Below are 23330 nucleotides of genomic sequence, written 5' to 3' on the forward strand. Positions count from 1 at the left end.
GTGTCTGACTGCCCCAGATAAGTGTCACAGCAACGACCTCCAAGGTGATCTTTTATTCTAAAGGCTTCAGTGAAAGAAAGGAAGCTGTTTCTTCAGCTTCCTCATTAGATGAGAGAGTAGAATGCAGAACACTAATTTTGCCCCCAACATTTTTATTCACAAAACACTTGTCACCGGGGGGGAAAAAAAAAGGCTTTTTTTTTTTTGGTAAATCAAGCTGCTAAACTCAAGACCTTGGGAACAACTTAATTGAATCCTTTGTCTACTTAAAGACTCGTTTTCTGAAGCTGATGCCAACCTGCTAAATCTTTATCCTGGGGAGCACAGAGAAGTGTTACTGTTATGGTTTAATGGAAAAAAATTTGCCTATAGTTATCTTCAAATTATTCCCACCTTACTTTTAAAGATTTCTCTATGAAGTTATCCATCTCCTTACAGATTGCCAATAACAGTAGCTCTGTGCCTCTGAGGAACTGTTAAAATTGTGGTTGTACTGCAAAGCACATTTTACTAGCATTTTACATTTCCAGGTTCTAGAAATATGCACCCATTGGTATTATCTTCCTCTTTTCTTCACAGGACTTTTGTAAACAACTTCTCCACCATCAGCTGGGGGTTGAGATATCTCCAGTTTTACTGGATCTCAAGAGTATGTGAAACCACCAGCAACTTTTTATCTTCAAACACCATTTTTTCTCTTCCTGTGTTATTTATACAATTGGACTTCGTGACCATGGTCTTTCAGATTTTGTTGTAAGACTGAAGTAAGAAACAGCTATAATATTCTTTTGTTTATGTGCTCCCTGGAAAGACTTTAAATCACACCTCTTGAGGAGGAGATACAATTTAAAATTAGTAAGTATTTCTGATCAAAGTCTAGGCTAGTTACTACGAAATTAAGACAGAATTCAGTACAGCATCTAACCCTACAGGTCAGGGTTGGATGGGGCCTGAGAGTAAGATACTGTCACATTTCTGTAGCCATCAGTACCGTTGACATTCAGTTTAGGTCCGCTAATCAACAGAAACTGTGTCAGCACTAAATCTAATAAATATTCCAACAGACCAGAGAACCTGTGCTGCATCACTGGTCACACCACTGGCGGCCGCGGCCCATGCTGAGCATATCTTGGCCTGGTTCCAACACCCTTCTTAAGCATTTTAGTAGTTAGACATAGTAAAGGAGGTGTGTGTGTGTGTGTGTGTGTGTGTGTGTGTGTGTGTGTGGTGGGGAGGAGGAGTGGGAAGGAGAGAAAAGAGAGATGAATTATGGGGGTACACTGAATAATGTACCTCATAACCAGGCCAGTTTATTTCTGTTCTTTGAACAGAAAAATTTAATATTCTATGCTTTTGGGTCTTGACCTTTCTAAAAGTCATTATCAGATTTTCTTTTTGGCCAGGTAAAACATATTTGGTCTATTAGAATTACCATTTTCAGTGTTATTGAGATCTGCATTTACTATAAGGTAGGATTGGACCAGACTCAGAATATATTAACTACATACTGAATATTTCTGTGATCAATCTACATTCCATATTCAAATATATAAAAATGCAGTGGACCCCTATTATTATTCATGGGTTCTGTATTTATTAATTTGCCTGCTCCCTAAAATTTATTTGCAACCCCCAAATCAATGCTCTGGACACCTCTGCAGTCATTTGAGAACATGCACAGAGTGGTGAAAAATGTGAACCACAATTTAGTTGCCTACGTGCAGGTACAAAACGATGCCCCGCCTTGTTTCTGCTCTGATGCTGTAAACAGTGTCCTTACCATAATCTATTCAGTGCCATGCTTTTGTCATGTTTGTGCTTTCTGTTGGGGATTTTGCTGTTTCAATAGCTCCCAAGAGTAGTGCTGAAGAGCTGTTTAGTGTTCCTGAGCGTGAGAGGCTGTGATGTGCCTTACGGAGAAAACACGTGTGTGTTAGATAGGCTTCTTTCAGGCATGAACTCTAGCGCTGTTGGCCAATGTTCAATGTTCTAATTCAACAATGTATGTTAAATAAGGTGTTTTAAACACAAACACACATAAAATAAGGTTATGTATTGATCAGCTGATGACAATGTTGTGACCAGAGGCTCCCAGGAACCTAACGCTTTATTTCCCCTTGGAGCTAATGCTTCCGTATTCCTAATCCAGTGTGCGCAGTGACTGTATAAAACATACTCGTAGGTCCTCAGTAATGAGAATTGACTGCATATCAAAATGGAAGGACAGTGACAAAACGTCAGCTATAAAGTCTGTCACCCTCTGGACTGCCCACTATACAGGGGAAGCATGCTATGTGGATGAATCTCTATTCTATGGGCAAATGCTTCTGGCTGCCGAAGTGACCTACAAGATGTAAGAGATAGATAGAGATGATCACAGTCTCTCAACTATAATAATTATTATGCCAAAAAATAGAACTTCAATCAGTAAGGCCATAAAAAGTCAGGGCAAGTCAGGAACGTTCTGTAAAATATTCAGGGATGCCTTACATAAAAATGTGTCAGAAAAACTACAGAAAGCTGTCAAAGAGAAAGAGAGAGAGAGAGAGAGAGAGAGAGAGAGAGACAGGTCTTCGCCACTGAGCAGCGGTAGTAACCAAGAGAGAGAGAGAGAGAGAGAGAGAGAGAGAGAGAAAGACAGGTCTTCGCCACTGAGCAGCGGTAGTAACCGAGAGAGAGAGAGAGAGAGAGAGAGAGAGAGAGAGAGAGAGAGAGAGAGNAGAGAGAGAGAGAGCGCGAGAGAGAGACAGGTCTTCGCCACTGAGCAGCGGTAGTAACCAAGAGCCAGCCATACAGAAAGGAGCCTGTTTCACTGATAAACCTGCCCTTTAAAGGACAGTGTGGCCTCTTGCTTAGGTGACAGTCTAGGCTACAAAGATGCTTAGTTAGAAGAAACATGGGGTTAAATTGGAAAACATTTATATTTTTAGAAATGACAAAGATGTTTATTATTATGAAGTGTTTATTTACACATTAAACCCTAAAGCCCTGATGTAACTTAATTTGTTCTTCACTTCTCTTAATGATGCCAATTGTAGACTCAATCACCCAGTATTTTGAAGAAGCAAGTAGCTCTTTAGCATACGTTGGCCTTAAGGATGCCTTTGTGTTCTCGCCCTGTCTTTAGGACTGACTACTCCTCCTGCTATGTATCAGGATGGCAGGACGAAAGACCGTAATGAAGGTAATATACTCTAAAGACGAGGCTGAATGCCACACACCTAGCACGATGAGAGACCCCGTATGTAGGAGAAAGAACCTTGTAGGGTTCTCTATGCCTCACCTGGGATGAGGGGTGCTTCTAACCGCTGTGATCTCACGTTCCCTACTGTGTTATATGCCTTTTATGCTCTTTGTCACATTTAATCTTCACATTAACTTTACGAGCTAACTATTATTACCCACATTTGCCAGAAAGTGCAAGACAGCTCTTTAAATGTTAGTTATCATTCTCTTTTCAACTCTGTTTGGGATCCCCAAAGTATACTCATGGCACTCACAAACTTGGTGCCCTCGGGTACCCTGCAGTGCCCCCCTCCTCCTCCAGCCCCGAGGTGGTACCCTGCTGCAAAGGGGCCTGTGAAGCTGGTCCCCCTGCTGTGCCTACTCTAAGGCAAGGCCACTGCCAAAGATGCTTGCCAGTCTGTGCCAAGTCCATGGTTTCCTGTCGCTGCAGAACCCACTGGATATGGTGATCTGCTCCAAGCTTTAACACGCCCTCAAGTGTGGAAAATTGCTCTCTCAGAGTTCCACAGACATTTGAGTGGAAAGCTCTTTCACTGCCTCTCCTTAGCATTCAGGGAAGAGCTGCCAAGGCCAGGTTGGAGGATGACCTGAGTGACAGGCTTTGTATGATAGTATAATGTGCCCATTCCCTGAACACTGATCCTCTACTCTGGGGCCACACCTAGGTGCCTTTTTGCTCTGTGCATAGGATGGTTCCTTCCAACTTAGATATAAGCAGTGACCCTTGCTACTACTGCTTAGCTGGAACTGTAAACAGTCACATTTAAAGAGGAAGTCACTTTGGGATTGATAAACATACTTACTTCTTTTGCTCCTAAGTAAAATTTCTATTACTGTAAAAACGTTTCATGAATGCATACCATAAATATTACATTGAAAACAAGTGCTCTGGTAAACAGACTTTCCTGTTCTTTTATCTGGTATGGTGAAAGGCCCCAGAAGACATGGATTGACTCTTGGCAGTCATATATCCTCCTGGACAGTCACTACTCCTTGGACTTCAGGTCCCTATCTGCAGAATAAAGGAATAAGTACACCAAGTGACCTCTCTGGCCTCCTTTAGCTCTAAAATTCAATGAGTCTATGAAACATTTAATATGTTATGAGCAAGGTTTGAGGTGTCTAAGCCACTCTCGTTAAAAGCTGCCATGAAACTCCAAAAGGGCCATCTTATGCCCCCAGCTCCCATCCATTCCGACCATTTGAGGAGCGAGATAAAGGCAAAAAGCTGGACTCAGAGGATGGCAATGAAAGAGGCAAAAAGTGGGAATGGAGTGTGGAAGGAATTCAAGGCAATCCTCGATTGCTTGAGAGCGGAAGCGGGAGAGGAGTGGGAGAAGAAAGGAGAGGTGAGAGAAGTGCCTACGCTCTCACTATCAACAGCTGGCATGTGCTGGGTGCTTGCCGATGCCAGCAGAGAGCTAACCATGTCACAAGCCTTAGAGCTTTCAGAACATAGAACACATTTTTATGTTCTAAAAACCATGCATATATGTATATAAATGTTTGGGGAAAGCACATGACCAATATTTACCAAAGAGTAGCTGCCCCTGGAAAGGGAGAAAGGGGACGTTCATTTCTTGGGCAACGTGGCCAAAAGGGTTTCCTCCATCCCCCGCAGCTGACACATACAAAGATTAATAGGAGGAGGCATTCTCATAACAGGACTGTATCCTGGAGATGCTAGCAGGGTTGAGCTTGGCAATATAAAAAGGCTCACTGTCTTCTGGCTAATCCATCCTGGTCCCTTTCCTGCTTGGGAGAAACCAAAGAAGGGTGAGCCTGGTATCCTGGCAGCCAGCCTGTGCTGCTCTCTGCCAGGTCGGGCACAGGGTTCACGGACTGAACACCAAGCCCAACTTTTGCCAAACTGTATATTGCTTAAGTGCGGAAATCAAAGCAGGGCTTGCTTGCCTCTGCATGGGCACCACACAGCCAAAGTTAACAGACATCGTATCTACTGCTACTTTCCAAGAAGGGTGATCCCACCTGGCATAGGCCCCTCAGCCCTTCCAGGGAGCAGGAAGAGGCCAAACCAAAACAAAAAGCCCTCCGCTAAGCTGGAGGGATAACAGCTGCACACCAGCTGTTTGCTGGTTGGTTCTGGTCAGCTTTTATAGCTAGAGAAACCTGGTAGAAGACCCGGGGGAGAATGCAGAAACAGAAAAAATAAAATTTTTAAATGGAAGAGGCCTTGGAAGACATTTAATCTAGTGGTTTCCAAACTGAGTGAGGAGTCCATGGGTTTCAAGGAAGTGGAAAAACCAAAGCATAGAACTGCCTAGGAGTCAATCTGAAGAAGGATTCTGGGGCTAAAACAAGTTAAAAACCCTGGCAACCCCCTCTTCTCCCCCAACAATGCTACTGGGTTGTCAGAAAAGTCATGACATATTTTTTCTGTTTTTCGTTGCAAAAATGCATCATGACTTTTCCGACAACCCAATATAAATCCCACCTCTGTTATTTATATTGGGTTACACCCCCACCCTCAATATTACCTCTGAGAGCAGTGACTCTTAAGCAGGGGCGAGTCTGCCCTACAGGGGACATGTGGCTAAGTCTGGATACATTTTCATTGTCACATCCAGGACCTGGGAGGGTGTGTGTGTGAGTGTGTGTGTGTTACTGGCATCTACAGTCTACAGGACAGCCCCCGTGACAAAGAATGTCAATAATACTGAGATTGAGCAAACCTGTCTCAGAGGCAGGAAAACGTTCTGCAATAATGAGATATAGAGCCTTGGCCTTTTACCTTTTTCTAACTTTGTTTTTCTTTTTAAAAATGTTATGTACCATTGTGTACTGTAACATACCCCCTTGGCCATTAGTTTAGCATCACTAAGAAGGCAGCGGGGCAAGAGGCTTCATATGAACCCCAGTGCTACCAGCTTCTACTTATATGACCTTCAAGTTACCTACTTTTCTGAACTTCAGTTCCACCATCTAAAAATATGGTTCTCTCTATATATTATACAGCATATATATATTATATATATATATATATATGTAATATATAATAATATATATAGTACATGTATGGTTTCAGTATGGTTGTAAGGATTGGAGATAATGTATTAAAGAACCTAGCACACTGTCAGACACATAGTAGGTGCTCAGTAAATGGGCAATGATGCTGCTGATCCTTACTGTCATTTACTGAGGACTCTGTATTAAGGGAACAAAGCGCCACCACAGTGACAGAGTTAATTACATGGAAGTGGAAGATATAGCTTACACCTCATCTAAAGTGAGTGAGAAATAGTTCCCCCAAACTATATAAACAAGTGTAAAAAAAATGCCCTAGGGCCAGAACCTGCCTTTCTGTGTCATTCCACGTCTGTGGCGTACGTATGTTCCCCAGCACACCCTTCCTCTCCGCAGTGGAGACAGAGACTAGTGCCATGATGGCAGAATACAAGGTCAAGAACCAGTCAAACCCTAATCTAGGTTGTTTCGTTGTCTGCTGAGAAAATAGACTCTTCTTTGATTGAAGGAAGAGTACCAGATACTACCTTCCTGATAAGTTGTGGCTTACAGGTTTCAATAAAAGCTTTTAAAGGAAAGGATTTCTTTCCCACTCTCTCTCTCTCAGAGAAGAAGCCAGTGTTGAAAATCTTCCTAGGATGGGACCCAGGCCCGCAGGCCTGCACTGAGCGCGTTCGGCTCTGGAGGGAGCCCCTGCCTCACAAAGGCTGAAGCACAGCAGCTGGTTGTTCACACTTCTTTCACTGAAGACTTCACAACTCTTTCCTTTAAAATGACAGCTGTGCATCTCCAGGCTCTTAGGCGTGTATAGCTTAGATTCTCAAATCTTTCTCCAGAGTCCTTTATCCTGGTTTTTGATTTGCTCACTGGGACTTGATATCCCGGAGAACGTGTGGTTATTTTTCTTTTTACTAAAATGGCAGTGCTCATTCTAAAATAAGTTACTAAGCTATTTAAAATGTGATTTTCCTCCTACACATTAACTACATTTTGAAGAGTGGAACCTCCCCCAAGATTCAGTGAAGAGAAAAGTGAAACTATGGGCCCTTTTCCAGTGATAACACTGAAAGATATTACTGAATTAAATGGTATTCTTATGTCATTTTAACTCCTAGAATTAGCTTGGCCTTTTTTACTTTTTAGCAGGTTCACCTTATAGGTCGCAAGAATGATGAAAGAGTAATTCTAGTTATAATATACTAAGTGCATTTTTTTTACATATTTGGCTTAAAATGAGCAAAGACACTTAACTTATAAGTGATTCAAGAAGTTGTACAATCAATTTTGCATATTACTACTTCCACAATCTGTGCATAAGAAAAAAAAAATTGGTACTGCTGACCCAGCTTTATAGCTCTCTCCAAGGCTTTGCCATTACCATAGGGAGCTGTCAAAATTGCCCCATAGATGGAGGGGTGGCCATCAGCTGGAAAAGGCCTGAGAGGAAGGAAGGCTTTGACCGGGTTTGACCACTTTTAAAGGCTGTCCTCTCTTCCCCCGCCTTCTCCACCACCCGACTTTTTGTTTCTCTCCCAAACTGCCCCTTTTACCAGATATTCCAGAGGTAAAGATCTACATGTGTATATGTGAAGCGTGAGGCTGTCATCTTGGGCTGTTCACAGCCTGTCATGGCAGTAGTAAGACCGGGCTCTACACTCGTCAGTTTCTCCCAAATGTGAGGCCCAGTGTAAGTCCTCATTCACTAAGTGCTGTCTATCTTTTAGAATGGTTGCTGTGCTTCTAGAGTAAACGGAAAGGTTGGTGTTCTTCTTTTTCTTAAATGTTGATTTACGCTTGGCTTAACAGCTAACCAGCTAACCAGCTTCATTTAATTTAAATGTGGAAATGACTTAAGATGAGTTAAATGTGGAAAACACCTCATATTAGGATTTTACAATAAGGCTATACATGGTCCAATGCCCGGCAGTTTGGCTTTGACTATCCTTTAGGTACAATATAGACACTTCTGTTACAATGCCATACGTATTTTTGTTCCTAGTAAACCTTGGGACCAGGGCCCTAAGGGCAATCAATCGGCAGTTAAAATCGCCACTGACATTTGCATTTTGCATCCTTTGCAGCCTTTAAACCCAGAGACTTGTGTTTTCCTGCTCGTAGGTCCCTGGAGACATTCGTTTCTAATACAGAGCAACTTTACCGAAATTAAGCATATGATCCAGAGAGAGCCTTTTTCATCAATCAATTTCCTTCCGGCTTCTCCGGATGCAGTGGCTGCTCCCCAGACAGCTTAGCATAGTGGCAAGTGTAATGCATCCTGAAGTCACTAGACCCCACATTTCTTGCACTAAAGAGAAATACGTCTGCAGGATTGTCAGCTTTTTTCTCAGTCTTTATAAACATCTTATTATGGAGGTTACTTTCACTGTAAGAACCCTTGCCCCTGATCACTTCCAAACGCTACATTGCAGGAGGAAACCTAAGCTCCACCAGGACTTCCACAATGAATTGATACTATTCACCAAACACAGGAGAGCCAGTGTGCATCAGGGAAAACACACATCAGAGCAACAGGCTATGTCTGATGGTCCTGCCTGCATCTACTAGTCTGAGTTGCTAAGTTACCAGAGGAGGTCATGCCAACCTTCTGAGGGAGGGGCTTGTGTTCTGGCATCCACACTGTCTGGGTCTATGGGCAGAGGCTCTCGCTGGGAAGGAATTAATAGCCTTTCAGCAGAGGATAATGACTAAACACCTTGAAATGACTGTCAGCTCCCAAACTGAGATGCTCCAGTAGGAGAGGGTACCAAAACACCCCTTAATCTCCTGTGTCACTGCTCCTGATGGGTGGGAAACAGCCTGAAAAGAAAAACAAGTCAAGGTCTTCCTGAACTTGCCTGCCGCTGGTGTGGGATGTTATGGACTATCTAGTGGAGCTTCCAAAAATGTTTTTCTAACTAGCCTCCAGGGAATGTATTCTCAATTCCTGGTTGGGGGCAGAGGACTGTGAAAAAACACCAATAGGCAACCTGAGTTTGTCATTTTTTTATCAGGCATATATGATACTTTTGTCACATTGGTGGTGAGGGTTTGGGGGTGGGGGCAGAATGAGGAGAGAGGAAATGAAGCTAAGTCCCTTTTAACAGAGCAACTCGGAAAATGACTAGAGAGTGGGAAGGACCTTATCCACCACATGAAGTCTTGGTAGAAGAATGTTTCCACCAAGGGAAGTGAGCCTCCCAGAACGCTATCAAGGAGAGAGGGGGATTCAAGATGGCTGCTCGTCTGCTAACGGTGGCTTAGGGCAACAAATCACCTCTAGTTCCAGTTTTTGTAGGCTTACTCTATGAATGTGGTACCCCTCTAAACTGCTGTGGTAACTGGGATGACATAAATTACCCCCTGATCGCTATTAATAATCCCAACTTGGCTAAGTACATCTCCTCTTGCCAGCCAGGACCTTAAACAAAAATCAGCTCTGCCATGATAACTGAGAAAGTTCCAAAGTGCAGTGTGTGTGTGTGTGTGTGTGTGTGTGTGTTTAGAAGAAAGAAGAAACTAGGCATCAGAACATAATTTTCCTTTCAAGTTAATCTGGAACACCTCTGGACTCACAGAAAGTAGCTTCCAAGAGTAAAAATGTTCAGGCCAGTTAGAAAATAATAATTTTGGGACATAAAGAAGTACCCTGTCCATTGTGGGTCATCTAAAATCAATCTCAAATGTGCTTCCTACAGATTAGATCTAAGGCTGCCAAATCGAAGTTTGAAAAATGAGACATATTTTGGGCAACCTAAGGGAGCAAAGGATCGCGTGTTAATAACTATGACCAGTGTAGCTTGGATCAGGTCATATAGAACCACCACATATTAGAAACTGGGACAAAGTACTGAAATATATATGCATGTATGTGATTTACACATGTGTGTGCATGTGATTTACACTGGAGGTGCCCCAAAAATGTATACACATGACTTGTATTCATCTTTTGTTTTTGGCATATATTGAGTATTACAATTTTAATAGTTTTTTCCTTTCTTAAAATGTGTATACATTTTTCTGGCACCCTCTTTATATTATTCTAACAATCTCACTTCTTTGAGCAGCTCTTTGGCGTTTTAGTTAGCTCTAAGTGAAACCATGAGATATGATATGTAGAAACTGAAATTAAACTAATTAATTTATTAATTAATTTATTAATATATGAATTACTAATTAATGGAATTAAATTAATTAATTAATTTCAACTAAATCAGTGTTTTGAAAATAGCACCTATTCTACAAATTACAGCATTGTATTCTAAACAAAGGTATCAAAGAGAGCCTTTAGCATGGATAGAGAAAGAAAAAAGCTCAAGACCACAATTCATCTTAAAATTAAGAGTATATAAAATCAGCATTTTGGAATCAAGTAACAAGAGAATTATGTGGTGTAAATGAGTGAAAATGTAAAATATATTTTTAAAAAAACACCTCAGTTTCCCACAGACAAGCTTAAGAACGTTATTAACAATCATATTAATATTTGCATAGCACTTAGGATTTTTGAAGCACCTTAATGTCTATTATTTCACTTTGTAAACGCAACTAAGATAGCTTTCTACAAAACAGAAGTGCAATGGGTGTGTAGGTAGGAGAAAAGGTTAAATATTAGGAGCAGATGAATTTGTTCAACAAGTCAAAATATGTAATTATTTTATTTGAAATAAAATCACTTGGCTTGTACACCTATGACTATCTGCCTTGGGCTGAAAAAGGGTAAGAATGATTTCCATGTATTTGCATCAGCAATTCACAGTAAAGGAAATAAAATCCCAAACTTTTTAGAAGAAAATCTAATATATTCTCAAACAGAACTTTCCACCTCTTCCCACAAACAGGCTCCTCATCTTGAATAGCTGTGTGTGAATTCACATGAAGACAGGGATCAAACTGGTTTAGGTAACCAAGCTTTGGGCAGGGTACCATGTTAATTCCACCCACCCTATTTCTGTTAATGGGATCATTCTTTGTGTTACTGTGCTTCAAAGCCTTGGATTTATGTTTAATGCTTCCTTCCACTTAATCAGCTGCCAAGGTTACTGACTCTAACTAACTCTTCTGTACTCTCACATTGAGTCTCCTTTTTCTGGTTCTGCAACCTTCACTGAAGTTCCTACTCTAAGGCTACTAACCCTCTAACAGGTCCCTACCCCCAATCCACTCTAGACACCTCTACCAGTCTAATATTCCTCAAGCTCCCTTTATAAACCTTCAGTGGTCTTTCCTGACGACCAGATTCACTATAGGCTTTGTAAATGGCATTGTGGTCTTCTAAAGATGACCCTACCTATCAGCTTTGTTTCTCTACACACACTTCCTGATGCAAGTAAATGATACCGCTTTCCTCCCAGTCAATGCTATCTACATGTTTTCAACACTGGCATCCTCTTCCTGGGGGAACCCTACTCATCATCCTTCAGGGTCCGTCCATAGTGGCCCCCCATCAATCCCCTCCTGGATCCCCTATAATTCGACATGTCCTCCCACTCCTCTGAACCGTGCCATTTTACTCATGCCTGTCCTATGGCTCTTATATTATGGTCCTCTTTCCCTTCTCCCCAGAGGCAGATGGCAAGCCCCTTTAAGGCAGGGACTATATTTTCTCACTGTTGCATTCCCTCAGGGGCTAGCACAGTACCTTGTTTATTGGAGATACTCAATATCTGTTGAACTGTGAAGAAAATCACATATTTTTTTTTATAGAAAATAAGTGTGAAGGCAGGTGAAGTCATTCTTGGCTCAAGTCTTTGAAAAAGAAGTAGGACTCCAGTTCACTCAAAATACTGTTACTCACTCTTTTAACAAGTAATCAACAGCCAGTAAATTATTCAGCCAGAGAATGTAATTCAAAGCTGTAACATACATAAGCATGAGTCATGCTGGCAGCTGGGCAGTTCTGTCCTGCTTCCAAGGTAGAGAACACTCATCTGAAAAGACTATGGAACAGCCACAAAAAAGAGCAAGTTAACCACAGTGTCAGATGTCACAGCTGGACAAACTGCCCAAAGCTTGGTTTCTAAGGTTGGCAGGTGGCTCATTTATTTATATGTCTGGCACAGGCAAAACGACAAGGCTGATGAGGCCTATATTCTAAAGCTGCAGAACATCAGCAACACCGAGCCACTCTCTGATGGGGTCCTTGTGGCACCTTCTCTATGAGGGATGTGCGTGAGGAAGGCGTGTGTGGGGGACATGGATTTATATGTTGTTTCCAATATATCGCCAGCAAATGCAGAAAAGTGGTAATATGCACATTAGATGATGTGCAAAACTTAGGGGTGTCTTCTTTGCTGCTGGCCTTTCTACTTTAGAGAAAATTCTGAAGACTGTTCACATTCTAATTTATGAATAACTCCGCTTAGGAATTATTTATTACTCTACGTTGAATTTTAAGTGTTCAAAAGGGAATGAAGCCTATCTCATTTTTTTTTTAAAGTGTGAGAAAGAATCAAGTTTAAAAAATAATCTGGATTCAGTTTTGAAAGTTTCTGGGATTATTATGTTTGAGTATTTTGAAGTGTGTGTGTGTGTGTATATATATATATATATATATATATATATATATATATATATATATATATAAACTTTTCTCACTAGCATAGACTTTTAAAGAGGGCTTGATAGCCTTGAGTCCTTTTATTTGATTGGAGACATAGTACTTACAAGAACGATACACAGAAACATGCAATAATCCTATTTGTAGGTACTGCTCCAGTGCGCAAGGGAAAAGAACCTGAGGAATACTTGGCAAGGCATGGGGGAGGGGAGGGAGAAAAGAGGAAGAAGGGATGCAATGAGGAAAGAAAGAAAATAAGAGAAAGAAAGGAAGGAAACAAACTGCAGGAGAGGAAGGAAAGAAACTGCAGGAGAGCAAGGAAAACTCAGAGGTAGTAAGTTCAGGCGGCGATCTGCGTCTTTTTTTTTATTATCAAAGGAGAGATGAAGCTTTACCATTGTGGAAGGTACAAGTATGAGAAGGATGATGTAGATAAGGCAGCGTGTGACACGTACGCTTTCCAAAAAGCAACAGAGAATATCAAAGTTCAATAGTAACCGAAAACATTCAAATGTGACAGGAAGATATGTGACCTGGAGAAAGTGCCACAGCAATAGAAACAGCCAATAATACTTAAGTTTCTAACCACCAGGCTTATGATAAAAGACTTTTAGTCTATTATAATAGTCATTTAATTCTAATGCCAATCCTGAGAGACAGGTACAGTTAGAACTATTTTAAGGATTAGGTAACTGGGTCGGAGAGGGTAAGTAACTGGTCTAAGATCTCACATCTGATAATGAAGCCAAGGTTTAAAACCTGGAAGGTTTCTTTCATTCATTCATTTATTCATTCATTCATCCATTCATTCATTTATTCTCTCAACAGATATTTACCAACTGGATACCACCAAGCTCCAAGTTGTCAGTTACTGGAAGTAGCTGATGAAGAAAACAGACATTCCTTGCTCTCAGGAGCTTATCATCTAGTAAGAAAGCCAGTCAGTAAACAACTAAATAAACCAATATCTAATTACCAAATTCGATAAATGCTACGAAAGAAATGGGCAGACAGCAGTAACAGAAAATAAAGCAAGGCATTACCAAATTAGACAGCATGGTTAGCGGTATGACTGGGACCTACAGGTGGTGAGGAGCCAGCCCGAGGAGGGAGGAGCCTGCGCAAAGCAGCTGGGAGAAGTGGACACAGCTGGTGCCCTGTGGGCAAGAAGCACAGCCGCAGAGGAGGGCGGCAAGGCATGAAGGCAAAGAACGGTTTTAGATAAGCTAGATTTGTGGGTTCAAACACACGCTGGCTTCTGTGTGAATAAGACAGGAGGCAAGAGCAGACGTGGGGACCCAGGGAGGAGACTCTTGCAGGGTTCCAAGACAGATGGTGGCTTGGACTTGGGTGGTGGCAGTGCAGATGAAAGAACAGCACTCAGAAACGATCTGAGACATATTTTGGTGGTAGAAACAAGAGACCCTGCAGATAGAATGGATTTGAGGGGTGAAGGAGAGTGAGGCACAGAGGATGACTAATCCTGTGTACTGCTGTGTCTCGTGTATCACTTGTTTCTTAGCATATTTCTTATATAGAAAAATGAGATAGATTTATATTAGTGTTTTAAAAGACGTATCTCTTGGGTTGGCTGAGTGGCTCAGTTGGTTAAGAGCTCGCTTAAGAGTGCGAGCTCTGAGCAACAGCGGTTCGATTCCCGGCCCGAGCTGAGTTGCCGCTGAGCTGCCAACAGGTGGCACGATGGCTCAGATTGATAAATAAATAAATAAAAGATGTATCTCTTAAAAAGAATACATGTGCTAAAATCTCAGTCCCTACACTAAGCTCTCCCTTGGATTGTAACAATGCCCTGAGGCATACTGTCCAGGTACCTTGAGGTGTGGTGTGGCGGAAAGAGAAGGGGCTTTCACACCAAACCACCTCAGGCTGAATCACAGCTTTACCACCTTGCCGGGCAAATACAAGAAGACACAACTGTAAGCCTCCGACTTTTCATATACAGGTAAGAACTCCCTCACAGTTTGGTTGTGAGAATTAAATAAGGTAACTTATAGTAAGTCCTGGAAAGTCAATAAATGTTAGATTCCCCTTTTCTCCCTTACAGTGATGAGAATGCCATCAACAGGTTCTCAAAGAGCTTTCTATAACAGAGATGAGCACTATGATTGAGTGGTACATTTTAATAATAGGGACACACTGCAGATGAGAGATTGCAAATCCTGTTATGGGCCCTAAAGGGTACTTGCATGCAGTTCTAGCTCTGTAACTATCCTCACCCCGACTAGAAGGGTTGCTAAATAAAATACAGGACACAGGTTAAATCTGGATTTAAGATAAATAAATTTTTTTTTAAAGTGTAATTTCGTCCCATACACTATTTGGGACATAATTAGACTAAATGTTTTTTTTCATTGTTATCTGAAATTCAAATTGAACTGAGCACCCTCTGTTTTTGTTTGCTCAATCTGGCAACCCCACGACTGTACTGTGATTAGGAATAAACTGCTTGAAGATGCTTCCTTCACAGTCTCTTCAGATGTTCTAACTCTTCCCTGTACAAGAGGTCATGTCTCTCACCATCATGGTTCTATGCTTCTACTACTTTCTTTGCATGTTTCTTTTCATTCACCTCCTCTCATTCTTACCAGTAAAACCGTGAATCCAAAGTCTACTGAGCAGCACTACATTAGGTACAGAATTTTACTAATTGGTCATAAAGAATGCTGCTGTGGGTGTGTGCACACGTGCTGTGTTAACCTTTTAAAATGAAGATTATGTTAATAATGCATCATCAGGAATACATTTTCAGAGGTTTCTAGTAGCAGTCAATTAAATATGCATCCACATTAACAGAAGCTATTTAGATCCTATAGGAATAGTGCTGGTTATTGAATAAACTGAAAGAAAAAAGCTTTGAGTTTATTCAATAACCACCATGTAGCAAAAGTTAAGAGCTGGAAATCCTCTATTTTACATTAAACTACGTAAAAAAGAATTTGAAAGCTTAGGCCATGGTTTTATATGAGTGCATCTTTTGCATACTCAGGTGTTTCAATGTCCAGGAAAAAATGAAGGGAAACATAAATATTTAGTTAATTATATGAGACTTCTAGAACAGTGCTACTATTTGTTATTTGTTCCACAAGATGAGGAGCTCAGTCCAGAATGAAAAGCAACACAGCAAGAAAGTTTTGTTATTACAAAACTGGCAGCTGAATTAAACAGAGTATTTATAGTTGATTTACATCCTGGTGCAAGCTCATTTTCTCAGTGTGGACTGGTAACAAAAAATTCACAGACCAGTGCCAGCCTGGGACCAGATACTGAGTAGGCCTGATGTAGAAAACCCCAGAATTGTATATGTCACAGCCTCAACATCACGGCATAAACGGAGAGCTCTCCTCCTTCTGCCCATTTTGTAGAACAAAGATCCTTGATCCTCTTATTTCGTTGACATAAAGGCATAACCACTTTCTCCATTCTAGCATCTATTTAATATCTATCAAAACAATAGTTGCCCCAATTTTAGAAAGAAGAGGGTGTGTGCTTACTCTTCTTGTCGTAAGTCATTGACGCTGCGGTCCAGTGAGATCATGTCACTTGCCACCATGTTAAATCCAAACTCTTTAATGCTGGCTTGAACTGCGTGTTTGAATTCAGGTCCCAAAACCAATGGCTTGGCTTTCTCTCCAGGGCCACCAACCACTCCATGAGGCTCAGGTTCTTTGGGTTCAAAGTTACCAAGGATCCCTGGGCGTAGCACAGGATCGCGGTAGGTGAATGTCTGAGGCTTAAATGTGAGATACTGCCTCTGCATTATGTCTCTCTGGTTCTCTCCTCCAGCATGGCGCTCCTGTTCATTTTTGGCTTTGTTTTTTCTTCTAATAGACTCTAAGTCCACTTCTACTCCTTCAACATGAGGCCATGGTACCACAGGTTTGAATCTGTCATCCCCAGGAACTAATCCATTGCCTCCTCGGTTAGGCATGGGGTTGACATCTCTGTCTTCCTACACAAAAGGGAGGGGGACATACAATGAGTACATGAAGGCAAACCACAGCAGAGTTTATGATATCAATTTTCATGTTTCAAAAAAGGATGAGGCAACAGTGAAAGGATTTAAAGTGCGAAACAGACGCAGGCCATTAATGAGGACTTCCCACCAAGGTATCTTTCAGGGGTGGGGGGGAAGAACACGCCAAGAAAGACTATTTCCTTGCCTTACCATTCCAGAATAAATAAATGGATGCATTTTTTACTTCTCTCCATCTAAACCTAACTCGCTCTCAAAGACCTCTTAATAAAGCAAATTGTTATGGGTTAGAGCAATGAGGTTCTAGGACCTTTGACAAAAGCAGACACTTAACAGGTCATGTTGTACAGTATGTGGTTTTCCCAGCTGACCGGTGTATGATAAATACAGCTCTGTGTCAGTAATATACCCCTATGGTGGCAGTGGTATTAGATGTCATCCATCACTGGGCTGGCTTTGTGCCCCTAATGGCAGAGGAACAAGGCAGGGATATGCACCCCATGGTCCCAGTTTGGTATTTTCTACTCAGAGGGGCCTTAGCTGAATTGAGAACGATCTTTAAAAAAAGTTCTAATAACTGTAACCAAATCAGTTTGGACTTCTAATTCACACCCAATACCTAATTTGCCCCATTTCACAGGTAAAGAGATTTTACACGTTAGGATACTTGGTAAGGGTTGCCCCCCACCCCCGACTTCCTGTTTGGACCCCCCTTATGCAGATCTTTCAGTTAGAGATTCTGAGTGCTTTGGCTCCTGGGGTACTACATGTAAAGTGTTTGCTAAACCAGTACCGTTCTTTGCATGAAGCAGTGTTCTCAACCTGAGCATCACCTCAGTGGCTTTAAAAAAGACTGATGTCTGTGTCCCATTCCCAGACTTTGTGATTTAACTGGTCTGGGCATTTAGATTTTGAAAAGCTCCCCCAGGTGATTTTACCATGCATCCAAGCTTGAAAACTCTAACTTAAAGGGAGAGCCGCTAGGACAATTTGATAAGGCGATTACTGAGTACCCACAGCTGGGGAAGAGGCAGGTGAATTTAGAACTGCAAAATAGGCTAACTGGTCTGCCACCTCACTCCACACTAAGGTTATGGGATCCCTTAATGGGTTCACAATAGAATTAGTACCATCTGACCAAAATGTTTCTACAGTGTTAGAGCCATCTCAGAAACTAAAGTTAAAAACTTTGCTTTAAAGAGTACAAAAGTAGGGCTCTAGGCATGATGTTGAGGTGTAGGTTGCTATCTACTGGTAGTTTATTTAGAGACAAAGACCTCTTTTCAGAAAGTCAGTTCATTCAAATGTGAATTTCACTGATGCTGACGTTTTGGTAAGGAGTAGCTAAGGATTAATTTTAGAGAGCTCAGAAAGGAATTTTAAAAAGTCATGTATTTGTTTAGGTGGTATAAGCATATGATACAAAATTCAAAGTATTCATAAGGGCATATAGTTAAAATTAAAAGCAAGTTTTCCTGCCTTCTCCTCTGTAGAGGCCATCATGACCAGCTGTTTCTTGTGTCTTTCTAGAGATGTTATTTGCATGTATAAACATACATGGGTATATATAACAAGAGAATTTGGGGGAACATGGGACATATACCAGGGATGCCAAAAAATGTATACACATGACTTGTATTCATCTTTTGTTATTGGTATATATTGAGTATTACAATTTTAATCCAGTTCTTTCCTTTCTTAAAATGTGCATACATTTTTTGGCACCCTCTATATTTTGATTAACTCATTAATTAAAACGGGAACCCATAAGATGGTTCAAAGGTAAATCCAAAGAACAAACAAATATATCAACATCAAGAATACTGCAGAGGGAACGCTCATAACCACTTCTGGTTTGGCACTGCCTGGTTGGAATAGATTTTTGCTCAAATAAACTCCAAAAAAAAAAAAAAAGGGGTACTGCAAAGAATTTAGAAATAGATGCAAAACTGGTAAAACATGTCAACATCCAGAGGGTAATAACCAATTGCATTCCACAGTACACAATTTCCTTTTCAATGGACAAGAACTTTTTGCATTACTATCAGTTTTCTATCGCTTACCAGATTGTAAAATAGCTCATAGATAATGAAAGTGCAAGCTAACCTAGAAAACTGAGTCAGATAGTATGCCCAGTAATCTTTTTGGTCCATTTCAAAGTTGTTTTACAATTTTCCTCCTATAACACAAAACTAAATATAAAATGCAACACTCAGCCTGATTCTATAAATATGATGCCTTTCTTCGGGCATGTGCTATATAGGTAGATAAGGCTTCTGGATCAGGCTTCTGATCATCACACACCTGAGCAGCAGGGACTTAGCTGGAGCCTGGCCTGTGAGTCTTACTAAGGGTCAGAGGTGAATAGGGGGGAGGCAGTCCTGCCAGAAATCTTGTATTTATGAAGTCCTGAGGAATTAACTCATACTAAGGGCAGGAAGCCAAGCATGACTCTTAACAGCGGGGTAGGCACCGACGCTGAGAAGTGATTCTGATGATGGAAAAAGTGTAAATTTCTACGTTTTCTTCTGGCTCTTTCCACAATTATACTCACTGATGGCCATGTTGTAAACAAGTTAAAATAGAGAAATCATTATAAAACTCTAAGAATTGGAACCAAGTTGTTGATGCTGAACCAAACAAATGTAACACACAATAAAAGAAACACGTTCTCCCCCACGTTAGTTCTTTCCATCAAGGCTCCAGTGAACCGGTAACTGGGGAAGCAAAATGTCAATCAACATAGCAAATATCAATAGACCGAACAGGTCATCAGATGCCAACACCCATAACCACAGCATCCACTATGTTGCTTAATATTCCATAGGGATAAAAATTGCATTTTGGAAGCATGTGGAATATGACAGTACATGAAACCACAACAGCCAAATTGTGAAATACAGGGTATGGTTTAGGTTGGCCTATGCTAATGTGAAAATGCAAATTCAAATATTTTTCAAATTCAGTCGCCTCAACAAGAGAATATTTAATGGATTCAAATTTCAAGCTTATCTTCTTTCAAAAGTTGTTTTGAACTTTTGACTTAAGGGTTCTTTGTGTAAATGTCAGCTGTTGGTGTTCTTTACAGTTCTGTTAGAAGTCTGCCTGTCATTCCTCCCTCATTCTGGGTTATCTCTTCCTCTTCCAACCTAGGTGATCAGATTTGTACTGACCAGTCCTACATCCATTTCCTCAGCCCACGGCACAGCTCTCATCTCGGGACCTTATAGTCAACTGCTTCCTGAACATTTCTACTTAGATCAATCTGGTACCCAAATGTAAGATACCCCAAACTGAACTTATCACTGACCCCACATCACAAACCTATTTCCATTACTGCCTTTCCACTTTGGGGACTCAAACCACCATCCACTCAACTGATCAAATTCAAAACCTGCATTTCATCCTCAACTTCTAGTTTTCCTTTATTTGCCCTACAGACATCCAGCCTATCACTAATTCCTACCAATTGTGTCACCTGTGTAGTTCCTGAAATTGGCCACTTCTCTCTACTACCCTCACTGCCCCTGCCTCAGTTCAGGCCAATCTTACCTCTTAACAGGATTACTACAATAGTAATAATAGTGATGATTACAAACACTATGGTCTACGTGCTTCACAAATATTAATTTATTTAATTCCAAGAGTTAGGTTCTGATTACCATCCCTATTATATGGACAGAAAATCTGACCAAGAAGTTACCAAATGTCAGAATCAGTATGTGGTAGGACCAAAATCTGAATCTAGGTGGTCTGGCTCAAGAGCTCATGCTCTTGACGACTATGCTATAATACTTCTCATTTTTAGACACACACTTACTGTCTTTCCTCATTATTTTTCCTACATAGCAGCCACAGTGACTTTTCTAAAGTTCAAATATGAACATATTACTTACTTTCCCTGATTACAACATCCCACTGTTGGCCTACTTCCCTCAGGAGAATTTCTCCTCCTTAACAAGATTGATAAGACTTTTCAGGCTCCAGTCTGCACTTATCTCTTCACCATACCCACCAGAGCAAGAGCACGTTAACTTTTTCTCTAAAGGGTCAAGTAGTAAACATTTTTGGTTTTGTAGATCATAGGGTCTCTGTTGCAATTATTCTAGTCTGCTAGTCATAATGCAAAAGCAGCCACAGACGGGCCGGCTGAGTGGCGCATTGGTTGGGAACTGCCTTGGGACGCCAGAGGGCCCTGGTTCAGATCCCACATATGAGGGCCAGTGACACTGCCCTCTACAGCTAAGATGCTGAACAACAGCTCAACCTGGAGCTGGGCTGCCGTGAGTCGCCAGCGACGGCGTAGGCTGCAGCCCCTGCTGCAGTGGGTTGCCATGAGCTACCATGTGTAGCCGGCAGCCAGCTGAGTGGCCAGCAGCCGCAGTGAGCGGCCGTCCAGAAGCCGGCGACTGATCTGCCTCGCCGGGAGGAGCGCAGTGATGGTGCCAACTTGGGCCAGTGAAGCAACGTCCTCCACAACTAGACTGAGGAACAAGGTGACAGCAACTTGTCTGTTCCCCTTCCCCCAATTCCCAAGAGCTGTTCCCATCTCCCAATTCCCCAATAAAAATCTTTAAAAAAAAAAAAGCAGCCACAGACAACGCACAGTTGAGTGGATATGGCTGTATTCCAGTAACACTTTATTTACAAAGACAGGCAGCGGGAGGATTTGACACCCCCTCCCCACTAACCCCTGCACTAGACTGTGAGTTCTGTGAAAGGGTAGGGGCCATGTCTATCACCACCGCATTCCCAATGCTTATTCTGGCATGTAATTCCTCAATAAATATTTAGTGAATAAATAAATGAATACTAAAAATTTCTGCTTTGGTTATGAGACAGAGACTCTGAGAAGAAAAGGGACAAAGAATGAAGCTATAGAGTGGGAAAGAGGAGCTTGGATCAGATAGAACCTTTCTGGCAATGCTTTATAAATTCAGCAAGAGAATGAATGGGATACAACTTTATATTCTCTGCACAGTAGTGTACTCTTGACAATGCTAGGTAAAACTCACCAGAAAAAATTGAATTTGCTTACTTCTCAAAGACTGTATGTCATTAAATCTGAAGGCAAAGCCAAATATGAGAATTGTCTGTCTAGTTCAAAGACAATTAAGAATAATCACATCAAATCTTAATGTTATATGATTCAAAGAATGGCTATCAAGCAGTGGAATCACTAAACTCTCGTGAGAAGGAAAACTACATACTCCTTTCTGAGAGGGAATGAGAATCAGCAGATGCCTTTGTGACTCACTGGTACTATGATGCCTTCAGGAGCACCAGCTGATTTACTGTTCAGTCAAAATCCACGAATAACCATTGATGAGAAATGAAAGAGAATCGGTAGATAATCTTCTAAGATCAGTAAGTTCATAAGGGTGGAAATGTACTGAAAACTTTAATCATTTATCACCACACAAGATATATCATAAATTATCAGGATTATTAGAATATCAAGATTATCAGAAATCAGGTCAGACTATTCACTTTACACCTTACAATTTACAAAGTTCCTCCCTCACCCCCAAATCCTACTTAGGTATGACATTTTTCCAAGATGGAATGCTTTGGTAGAAATGATATGATTACCAAGGGATTTAGAAAAATGGTCTTTAGAGCAAGTGAAAATAATATTCATTTGGACTTGAAATTATGGGTGACCCTAAAAAACTAAACTCTTAATGATGAGCTTCTGCAGTCACATGATCTCTTGAGCAATTGCAATTTAGCGTTAGGGAGCGGCCACTACTAACAAGATGAACACTATTTGGCTTTCACTCTGCATGCGCCACAGAAGTTAAAAACATGAACAAGTCCAATTTAATTCTATGATTTAAAAACCCTCCTGATAAAAAATACCTTTAATTAGAAAAATCAGCAACCTTTCTCTAGCTGCACTTACCATAAAGGAGCAGAAGAAACGGGCCAAGAGAGCAGGGAGGGAGGTAAAAACAAAGAGATGTCGGAGCGCAGAAGACACGGTGTGCTTGGAGGCTGGGCCTCCCCAAGCCCTCACCAGCATGTGACAGGATGTGCAGGGGAGTGTGGGGTGCCCCAGCCTTGGCACCTTTGTTTTCCTCTGGTTAGCTAGAGCTGGATTCTAAGCCAATTTGTCCCCTACAGACATTTTGTGCTGAAAAATGTCTGAAGACCATCCAGTCTTGCTCCTTTCAGAGGACTGAGAGCTGACTGCACCTGGAATCAGTGGGCCTACTGGGCACAGGAGGAGAGGCAGGGTCAAGTAGTCTGTCTTTGCTTAAGCAGGGTTTAACATGGCTAAACCCAAGATTAAATGGAGACCTTACCAGTCCTTGAGTATTTAGGATGTCCCCCCTTATGGAGGAAGGCCGTATTCTAAGTCCATTTTAAGAGCCATAAACTAAGAAGAGATTTAAGGCCAATGGCAATGTCTCTGTTGGCAACTAGGACAGAACTGAAAATGGAGAAGGGTGTGACTTGCCAGCAAGAAAAAGTATTACATTCTGACAGAGGAATTATCTCCTGATAGTTCTTACTCACTTAGGAGAAATTCCTTTTCTTATCATC

At 41.3% G+C, this 23330-nt stretch overlaps 1 protein-coding gene across 3 annotated transcripts in view; it reads right to left on the reverse strand.

Moving 5' to 3' along the window:
- Positions 1-23330, reverse strand: part of GALNT7 (polypeptide N-acetylgalactosaminyltransferase 7) — a 138019-nt gene that overhangs the window by 46299 nt on the left and 68390 nt on the right. For all 3 annotated transcript variants that reach the window (XM_019636187.1, XM_019636185.1, XM_019636186.1), the window contains exon 2: positions 16300-16757. In XM_019636187.1, coding sequence (XP_019491732.1) covers positions 16300-16736 — 437 coding nt within the window. In that variant the 5' untranslated portion in view covers positions 16737-16757. The remainder of the gene's footprint in view (positions 1-16299; positions 16758-23330) is intronic.

Source organism: Hipposideros armiger, unplaced genomic scaffold (genome assembly GCF_001890085.2).
Source record: "Hipposideros armiger isolate ML-2016 unplaced genomic scaffold, ASM189008v1 scaffold_27, whole genome shotgun sequence".
Taxonomy (NCBI): Eukaryota; Metazoa; Chordata; class Mammalia; order Chiroptera; family Hipposideridae; genus Hipposideros; species Hipposideros armiger.